Genomic DNA, 9,508 nt, shown 5'->3' on the forward strand with positions numbered 1-9,508 from the left:
GCCGGGGACCCGGGCCTGCCCTGCCCTGCCCTGCCCTGCCCGGGGCGGGACGGGCCCGCCCAGCTCCCCGGCACGGAGCCGGGCTGAGCCGCCGGGCGGGTGAGGCTGCGGAAGCTGCGGCGGGGCGGGGAAGGAAGGAAGGAGAGGTGGGGAGTAGCGGTGCGGGCGGGCGCGGCGGGGGAAGCGGCGCGGGCGGGCGGGTTTGGGCGCGCTCTCCTGCCCTCCCCCCCCCGGTGCCCCCCGGTGCTCCCGGGTCCTCTCCCGCCGCGGGATGGGCCCTGAGGCCAGGCCTGGGTGTTGGCGGCCTGGGCTTCCTGGCCTGTGCGGCCGGAGCGCCCGGGCCGGCGGGGGGGTCTTGCTGGTTTTGCTTCTCCGGGCCCCCCCGGGGGTGGAGTAACGAGTCTTTTGTGTCGCAGGAAAGGCTGCAGGTGGCCCGGCCTGGCTCGTGAGGCACCTTGTCGTCTCCCCGCCCTGAGTAAGTGTCGCCCGGCAGCGTGTGTGGGGGTGTGTGTGTGTTGTGGGTTGTGCTGGAGCTGAGAGGCAGGCAGACGTGGAGGAGCTGGTTGGGAAGCCTCTCAAGTGCCCTCATGTCATGAGGCAGGGGTCCAACGTGCTTCAGCTTAGCCCTGACAGACGTTTTACTTAATTGGCACTTGCAGATTATGAAATTCATGGAGTGCCTTCACCCCCTCTTCAAGGTAAACTCCTTCAGTGCTTAGCTATCATTTACAGTTAGAATTTTTCCTTAAAGCTGACCTAAATCTCCCTTGTTGAAACTAAGCTGATTATTACCTTGCACAGAGTACACCTGGAGAACAATGGATCAGTGTTCTTTTGTCAGCAGAGTGGTGGGTGTTTGCAAGTTCCCACTCATCATCTTCTGCAAACTGAGTGAACCCACTTCTCGTGTTTCTCTGGTCCCTGAGAACTGTTCAGCATCATCCTTGGACTGTTAGAACTAAGCACAGGACTCCTGTGAGCTCTAAGGAAGTGGGGTAATTATCTCCATTGTGTGGCACGTTCTTGTTAAAAAACATTACAGAATGATGCTGTCTTATTTGGCAAAATTCTCACATCAGTTAAATACTGAGTTTGTGATCCCCTGTAAGTCGGGTCCTTTTTTGCTATACTGCTACCCAGGGAGTTATTCCTGAAGAGGTATCTGTGGTTTGGTGGGTTTTTTTGCTTTTACTAAGAATCTTGTTGTGCACTTGTTACTAGTTTGAGAAGAAGTTATCCTGATCATCATGGCATACCTCTGAAATCTGTATTTCCAATCCCCTTTTTCCTAGCTTGGGATCATCCACAAATAGTTAATTAAAATGCCAAGTAGTGCCAGGCCATGCACATTGTGATAAACCCTTCTAGTTTGACAGTTTGACTTTCTTAAACACTTTCTTCTTTTCCATGTTTCCTGCTAGAGCTGCAACTCATTCTGTGCCATGGCTTTGCAGCTGAGCCAAATCCTATGGAGCATCTTAAATTAGGAAACCATCCATTCCTTTGAACTGTGCACAGAGAAGGGGTTGCTCACAGCTCAGAAACTAGAAATGTGTGTGAAATTCTGAACCATTCCCAAGTATTGGTACCTTCTACGTGGCTTTTGGATGCCCCAGACACCTGGTGACAGATTATGGAGAGTGATGGCAGTTTCCCATTCTCCTTCTTGAAGCTGTTATGCTGTGTAGAAGGAACTGAAAAGGCTTCTTTTGAGACATTGGGTAAAACCTGTAGCCAGTTTTTTTCAGAAATAGTGGAATGAAGGTGTTCTGTGGTTTTAATTCCTACCTATAAACCAGTATTTGTACTCTGCAGGATACTGTGAAAAGAAGTACTCCTAAAGCAACATCCAAATGATAAACATGTCCCCAGGATTACTGCAGATATATAAATAAATTAATTAATTAAAAATGAGGTATATTTTTGTGCAGGTGTTCAGGTCTGTGAAATACTGCTCTGCAGGCATAGTCAGCTGCCTAAAGCTTTCATCCATCCCTTCTACCCAGCAAACAGCAGTAAGCTATGGAGTGGTCTGTGAGCTTTGACTAAAAGGTGGTAAATCACTGAGGAAAAGGAAAAAAATAATAATTACTGCCTTAAAGGATGTTGGAGGTTGAGAGTAATTCATATGTTATCATAGCATGGCTTGTGCCTGAGGTAGGTGGCTCTGTCCCCCCTCTAAGTCCTTTTAAATTCTTTTCTCATTCGTTGCCTCAGGAAAAAAAAATGCTTTGGTCCTGCCTTTCTTCAAACTTGCATTAGCTTTTTTAGAGAGCTGTCTGGAATAACCATGCAAATGGCTTGTTCTCACCCACTTAATACAGGATCAGATTTACAGATAATACTTTAATGCCTGGTTATACTTGTAAGGGATGGCTTTATCTGATCACAAATGGTCTGCAGAGCTGAGGGGGAGAGGCCAGGTGCTGAAAATGTCAAGTACTGAAGCCGTTTGAAAGTATTCTGAGAAGCAGCAACCTGTCTGTTAGATTGAGAGGACTGGTCTTGTGATGAAAATGCAGCAGATGAAGCCTTTGTAAACAGCAGAGTTTCTTACTCCTAGAATTGCATTTTGCTGTGGAAACATCATAAACCACAAGAAATCTGGGGTTGGGGATCAAGCCTAGGGGAACGTGATGTGTGCATTTACTGGAAGGAAGAGTCCAGCCTGGGCAAGGTCATAAGCCAAGTAATTTGTACCGGCCTTGTTCTCTTGTGCTCTACAATGACTTTCCTCTCTTTGTTCTGACTGACCTAGATGTGTCACGTTAGCCGTCATGGAGCTGGGGAAGGCGAAGCTTCTGAGAACTGGCCTCAACGCCTTGTGCCAAGCAATTCACCCGGTGCACGGGATTGCCTGGACTGATGGGAAGCAGGTGATCCTGACCTCTTTACACCTCCATCACGGGGAGCCCAAGTTCGGCGACTCGAGCGTCGTTGGTCAGTTTGAACACGTCCATGGGCTCTACTGGGGCCCGTGTCCCCCGGAGGGGCCGGCGCTGCTCGCGGTCCAGCACAAGAAGCACATCACCATCTGGCAGCTCTGCTTCAGTGCTACTGAAAGAAACAAGCTCTTGGTCTCCCAGATCTGCGAGGTCAGCGAGCCCTTCCCGGTGCTCCCCCAGGGCTGCGTGTGGCACCCCAGGAAGGAGATCCTGGCTGTGCTGACGACACGGGACGCTTCTGTCCTGCACTCGGTTCACCTCAACAACTCCAGGATCAAAGCAGACATCAAGGGCAGTGGTCTCATCCACTGTGCCTGTTGGACAAAGGAAGGCAGCCGCTTGGTAGTGGGGGTTGGCAGTGCCCTTCATTCCTACATTTGGGACGATGCTCAGAAAACACTCAACGCCTGCTCTTTTTGCCCCATCTTTGATGTGGGAGGCTACATCTGTGCCGTGGAAGCTACTCTGAATTTCCAAGTTGCTGTGGCCACCGAGCTTCCTCTAGACAAGATCTGTGGCTTAAACGCTGGCGTCGCCTTTGAAGTCCCAGCAGGCACAGAGACAGAGTCCTTGCTCTCACAGTCCAGCTTATGTGGTGAGGAGGAGTATTCCCTGGATGGGGGGAAAAAGTCACTGGACCCTGAGAAGCCGTTGTCCATTGTGACATCCCCTGTGGATCTAACTCACATCCTTTCTAGCAAGCAGGGTGCTGCCTCCAGTCCTCTTCTTCACCTGAGGCCCAAGGACTACCTAACAGGAAGTGGCCAAGATTCTTCACATCTCATCTTGGTGACCTTTGAAAGAAAGGTTACCTCTACCAAAAAAGTGAGCATTCCAGGCATTCTGGTTCCTGATATAATGGCTTTTGACCCCAAAACTCAAACTGTATCAGTTGCCTCCAACACTTGCAATGTTATTTTAGTCTATTCACTGACTTCATCGAATTTACCCAATATTCAACAAATTCAGCTAGAGAAAAATGAGAAACCAAAGGGTCTGTGCTTCTTGACCAATAAATTGTTACTGATACTGGTTGGAAGACAAAAATTCACTGACCCTGCATTCCTTCCCTCCTCAAGATCAGACAAGTACATGATCCGATTGATGATTAAGGAACTCATCTTGGAAATGGGTCCTTCGGCATCCGCGCCAGCCAGTGCGAGTTCCAGTTTGAACCTTTCCAACGTCCCTCATGATCTCCCTGCAGATGGTCACCCTCTCAGCCCTGGACTCTTGATCCCAGATCGTGCTGCCATTCAGTCCCCTACCAGCAGAAGGAAACTCATTGAAGAAATTAAGAGTCCTGTGTATGAGCAAAGTTCGTCGTTGAACATGAGTGACCTCAAGGATAGAAGGACCTCCATGAATTGTTCTCCAGCTGCCGAGTCTCTCGGTGCTGACCTAGTTCATCGGGCTGGGCCACTCCCTGCCACATCACTGGCCTTTTCTAACAAGCCAACATCTCCAAAAAGGCAGGCGGATGCAGCTTTCAAAATACCAAACTCTTACAAGAATAACCTCTTCACTGAAAAGGAGACGAGTTACTTTTCAAAAAATGTAGAAAAACTGACGGGTAACTTCACCGACCTGCAGCATCAACTCCGTGAATTAACTGAGCTGCTAAAATCTAGGAAGAGAAATATTCCAGTGTACCCATCTTTTCAGGAACCCTCTTTTGTTAACATCACCTGCCAGGTAATTTTAATATGGGAAGCCTTCCTGATAAAATCTGTTTATGGATGTAAATTATGGATTTTAAACAGAAACTTGTCAGTTTATGCTCAGGAAGGATGACATCCCACAAATGTTTTCTATGTGCAAATTCAGTATATGTGAATGATCTCTCTGCATGCAGGTGAATCCCACAGGAGTCTTTTCTTTCTCTGTTTTCCTAGGCAAGTTCTGAAGCTTGCGTTTCAGAAATTTAGACAAGAGAAAATGTCCATGCATAGGAATTAGTATCAATCTCCCATCCTGTGAGGACAAATAAAATAATGGAGACTGAAAAGGAAAAATGCTTTTGCTGTGAAATGGAAATGTTGCTAATTAGTATTGAGAGCACCATCTGAGACAAGAAGAGACCCTTAGGGACACAATAGATAATTCCATTAACATAGCTTAAAAATGGGTTTAAAATCAAATGTCTTGTGAAAGACACTTCCTTTGGCTGAAAGAAGGCACTTCCAAATCTCATGCTAGGAAGTGTAAGTTACCTGATTATGAAAACATGACACAAATAGACCAGGTCTTTTCTAGAATTCAGATGAATAACCCTTAGTCAGCATTCAAGTGCCATTTAAACTGCCATAGTCCTTTCAATGAGCTCTTGGTTTTTAGCTTTATTATTGTAAAAAATTATTATTCTCAACTTCTGTAGCATCAGACTCTTAGGTCTTCAGTCATATCCCCTCAGTCTTTTCACTGTTTTCCATTTAACACCTTTAGTAATTATAAAGACTATTTTTTCTAGCTTTCTTAATTGTGTATGGGGCATTACTTTAAAAAGTGAAAGTTTCTCTCAGCGAGTCTGGTGTCCCATTAATACGAAGTGTTTGTTTAGAAGCCTACTTTAATTTGAGGTAGCATAAACTTTTGTTGCATTTTTATATTCAGCTCTTTCTACAGTTTGAAACCCAGTGACATGCTGGGGTGTCTTGGTGTTTCAAGGGCTAGCTTAGCTATGCTTGCTGGGGGTGCTTCCCAAATTCATGCTACAATTTTACCTACATTGTTGGTCTCTGGTGACAGGGGCAAGAAAAACATTTGACTCTTGAATTATAAGTGACATTGGAAGGTCTGGCAGAAAATGCTGTGGTTTTAACTTCAGTCAGAGTACATTTGATTCAGAAATTGTTAGCAGGCAAACACGAATCCTCAACTTATATGCTGAGCCCTGATTGTTTCTCTACTGCCCCAGTGATCAGCTGTGTTTTACAAAGTGTTGAGGAAACCCAAAGTGTCCCAAATAAACTGAATTTGTTAGTGCTGGGGGCAAAGAGCACGTGTGCATCTCCAGCCTCCCCCTACCAGAGACCCTCCTTGTGGATGGATGGGTCTGCCCACAGCATGGAAATGGAGTCAGAATTCGTTTTATCCTGGTTTTGTCTTGACCCAGAGATGTTATCAGGGCTTCCCTGGGAGGTGACATAGTTGTGTGAATTTTAACCTAGACAAAGCCGCAGTTTGTAGTTTTGGTAACAACTGATCTTCTGCAGATTTAAAAAATCCTTTGCTCTGCCCCGTGGGGGTATTTTCTGAAGATGCTTTTGGGATTTTAAGGCTTGGGACAGTGATGATGAGAGGTGAAACGCACAAGCCCTTCTGATTTGTTCCTTGTCCCAAACATTCGTGGGCAGGAGTTCTCACCTCATGTTAACTTGTGGATCAGGGCAAGGGGAGGATGGAAAACCTGCAGCTTTACAAACTCCCCAGGAAAATGTCCCTCACAGGTGGCAGATTGGGAGTCAGGATTGCCCTGTGAGCGAAGCCCGTGGTTTCTTCAGCAGCAGTCTGTGATTTCTGTCCTGATTTCTCACAGGTGCTGAATGAGCACTGTTACTTGCTGCTGTCACTCACAGATCATCTCTTTGAGAGCTGAGACTTAAAAATCTGACAAATGGGTGTGAACCAATGTAGCATTTGACTTTCTGTAAGTGATGTAGCTGAAGGTGCCTGTGATCCCCTTTTCATTAATGCCACTTTGACATCTCTGCCTAAATACATATCGTGGTGCCTAACGATTCTTTCTTGAATTTACAGAAGCAGCTTTCCAGAAGTGATTCAGATGAAAGGAGAGCTGTTATTCTTTGTGGTGGTAGACTCCATCTCAACACAGTCCAGCAGATATTCAATCTCTCCCTTGTAGAAATGCAACACGGTATGTTGTCATTATCCAATAATACAAACACTTCCTACTCATCCCACATTCTCAGTGAGCAGTAGCAATGGGCATGGTCCCATCTGGAAAAAAAACAACAAACAAAAACAAGGAATAAATCATGAAAGATTATTAAGAAAAGTTTAGTCATTTGTTTTGTAATGAAGATTTTTCTCCGGGTTTTTACTGAAAAAACCTTTACATTATAAAAAAACGTAAGCAAACTTTTATGTATTGATGCCCCCTTGTCAAGTAGGTAGTAAAACAGGAAAAATACTATCACCAAGTGTTTTGTTTGTGTTTTGAGTTGCTGTAAGTAGAGAAGTCTGCGTAATGAGGTTAGAGTTGACTGGTTTTGGAATACAGTTTTCTGTATTTTAATCTGTACTTCCAGCACCTGGTCTCCTTTAAGAAATCCTGCAGTTAATAAACAGAAGTAGCTTTGTAAATCTTAGCAGTGCATGTCACTCCAGTTTTTGCTATGAAGGAAACTACAGTCCTTACTGCTGTGGTTTTCTCTGCTGTTAGCTGTTCATCCCATGCACATCCTGTGTGACTGTCTATTCTAAGTGTTTTACTGTTGGCAAAGGTAGAAGACATACTTTTGAGATATGATTTCTCACTACTACAGGTATTCTCTGTACTTTATTCCAGCTAGTTTCCTGCCTGCCCTGTCTGCCTGCTTGCAGATTGCTGAGGAACTATCCCAAAGCCCTAAGGCTGCTGTTCTTGCTATTGTGCAAGTTTTATTTTTTCTTCAAGTAGCTGGAATATGTTGAGTGTTCCAATACCTAGATAAAACTGTAGTCAGATAATTCACAAGGAATCTTGGAAAAGGTTTTCTACATTAGTTTAGTTGTTTTCCTATTTCAGCATCAGCTATATGCATGGAAACACAGTGACTATTTTAATAACACTGTGGCAGGAACGTGTGATAGACTCAGTGATTCCAGTAGGCAGTTTTGTAGATGCTGATATCTTAATTTTTCAGACGGGAATTTTATTTTAAGCTATAAGACTTGAACAGTTTCTGGCAAGAAGAATGTCCCCATTACCTGCATTAGTTTTGACTTCTCATTTTTTAGCTTAAAAAATGTAAACTTAACAGAATTGGTTGCCCAGGAACCAGTGACTGTCACGCATCTGACAAGCCTTACTGGGAAATTTTACCACTTACAGCCTTACAGTAGGTTTCTTTATGAATTTTACAAATATCACTAGATAGATGGGCAGAGTAGGAATGGTGTTTTCTAATTCCCTAATCATACTGATTTTGAAGCTTGGTCCAAAGGAGATGTTAAACCAAAAGATTAAAGGGCTGCGTGCTTTCAAGTGAAAATCTTCTTGTGACCTTAGTTGTGACGTGAAGTTACATAATGTAAATTTACAAACAGCTGGAAGTGTTTCTCTGGATTTCCTCACCCTGCCCTCCCCACCCCCATGAGCTTGATTTTATTTCTTCATTAACTTAATGGATACAAGTGTGAACATTTTCTGGTTTATATGGATTGGCAGAAGTTGGTGTTTCACGTTCATTAAACAATTTCAAATTGTGAAAACAATGTGAAAAGATGTGAAGTCAAATAGCAAGTGGATCAGAGACGTGGAGTTTGTACAGTATAAGGAAATATTTCTGCCTTGTATTGGAATTATTTGCATCAAAATTACATAACAGAAACAGCTTCTAAATTATTTTTATTATATAAATTTGTCATGTAGTTTAATCGCTTTTTACAATATCTGCACAGCTTAAGCAGTGTGAAGCAGCTCATGAATACCTAATTAAAAATAAGTCTGGATGCTGGAGTTCTGTTCAGAGTGTCATTCCTCCTCCTTATTTGAAGTGTGTGTTTGCTACAGTCTTCTCTGTCCTGGGGTCAGGTTTGGTCAGGAAGCTGTTTCACATGGGCATGACCTGCCCTTTATCTCTGGGGTTATTCCCCCTGCGTCCCTCCATCCTTCTTTCTTTTTGTTTTTGGTTTTTTTTTTTTGCTAGAAAGACTAAACACACATAAGCGTTTCACTTTAGAGGAGTTTGTATTTTAAACATACCAAGTGGCAGGGGGGCTTTTAAAACCAGACGTTTCCATGTCTCCACAGGTCCATCCTGGATTGTCCTCACAGCAGACAGCGAGGGCTTCGTCCCGTTGACGTTCGCACCCGCGCAGGAGGTCGTTGTAAGAGATGCCAGCACCAGAGGCTACGGCGCCCGCTCCTCCAAAACGTTGGACATCATCAGCTCCACAGAAAGGTGCAGACCCACTTCTTCTGAAAGCCTGGATATCACGAGTTCTTTGGAAGTCCTCAGAGACTGCTCTTCCAAGACCTTAGACAGCAGCAGTCCTCCAGAACAAGCCCAGCAGTAACACGTGATTTTTGACAGTGGATTTTGTCGTGGCTGTCTTACCACTCACTGTGTAGGACTGCAAATTCTGAACAGTCCATCATGTTTTTGTTGCATATCACTGTAAATTATTTGGTCCTTGGAAACATTAACTTGGTTTTATATTGAGCAGTGTTGTTTTTTTTTTAATATGCCTGTTGCACTATAGGCTGGGTCTTTGTATCAGTGAGTGAAAACACGTGTTCTCACAAGCTTCTGAGCTGAAGTTCCCATCTTGGTCTGTAATATGTTGGTGGCTTTAGATGATAGTAAACCTGCATAATAAAGCAATCCTTGAAGGTG

The 9,508-nt window shown here is 44.5% G+C and overlaps 1 protein-coding gene across 2 annotated transcripts; it reads left to right on the forward strand.

Annotated features, from left to right (window-relative positions):
* Nucleotides 1-35: 35 nt before the first annotated feature.
* LOC127382269 (WD repeat and coiled-coil-containing protein-like) lies at nucleotides 36-9,508 on the forward strand. 2 transcript variants are annotated; one of them, XM_051613650.1, is made up of 6 exons: nucleotides 36-146; nucleotides 417-475; nucleotides 802-995; nucleotides 2,759-4,640; nucleotides 6,705-6,822; nucleotides 8,923-9,508. In XM_051613650.1, exons 4-6 carry the CDS (start codon nucleotides 2,778-2,780, stop codon nucleotides 9,186-9,188), a joined length of 2,247 nt encoding a protein of 748 aa, XP_051469610.1. In that variant the 5' UTR covers nucleotides 36-146; nucleotides 417-475; nucleotides 802-995; nucleotides 2,759-2,777; the 3' UTR covers nucleotides 9,189-9,508. The 2 variants fall into 2 exon arrangements, with proteins under 2 accessions (XP_051469610.1, XP_051469609.1); XM_051613649.1 differs by lacking the exon at nucleotides 802-995.

The sequence above is a fragment of the Apus apus genome, chromosome 3 (assembly GCF_020740795.1).
Source record: "Apus apus isolate bApuApu2 chromosome 3, bApuApu2.pri.cur, whole genome shotgun sequence".
Classification (NCBI taxonomy): domain Eukaryota; kingdom Metazoa; phylum Chordata; class Aves; order Apodiformes; family Apodidae; genus Apus; species Apus apus.

What these genes read in the sequence shown, in the direction of transcription:
- LOC127382269 (XM_051613650.1), top strand. Translation starts at nt 2,778, where the DNA reads ATGGAGCTGGGGAAGGCGAAGCTTCTGAGAACTGGCCTCAACGCCTTG. An exon ending in TTGTTAACATCACCTGCCAG is followed by an intron (nt 4,641 to 6,704) that starts GTAATTTTAATA and finishes TTGAATTTACAG; the next exon opens with AAGCAGCTTTCCAGAAGTGA. An exon ending in CCTTGTAGAAATGCAACACG is followed by an intron (nt 6,823 to 8,922) that starts GTATGTTGTCAT and finishes ATGTCTCCACAG; the next exon opens with GTCCATCCTGGATTGTCCTC.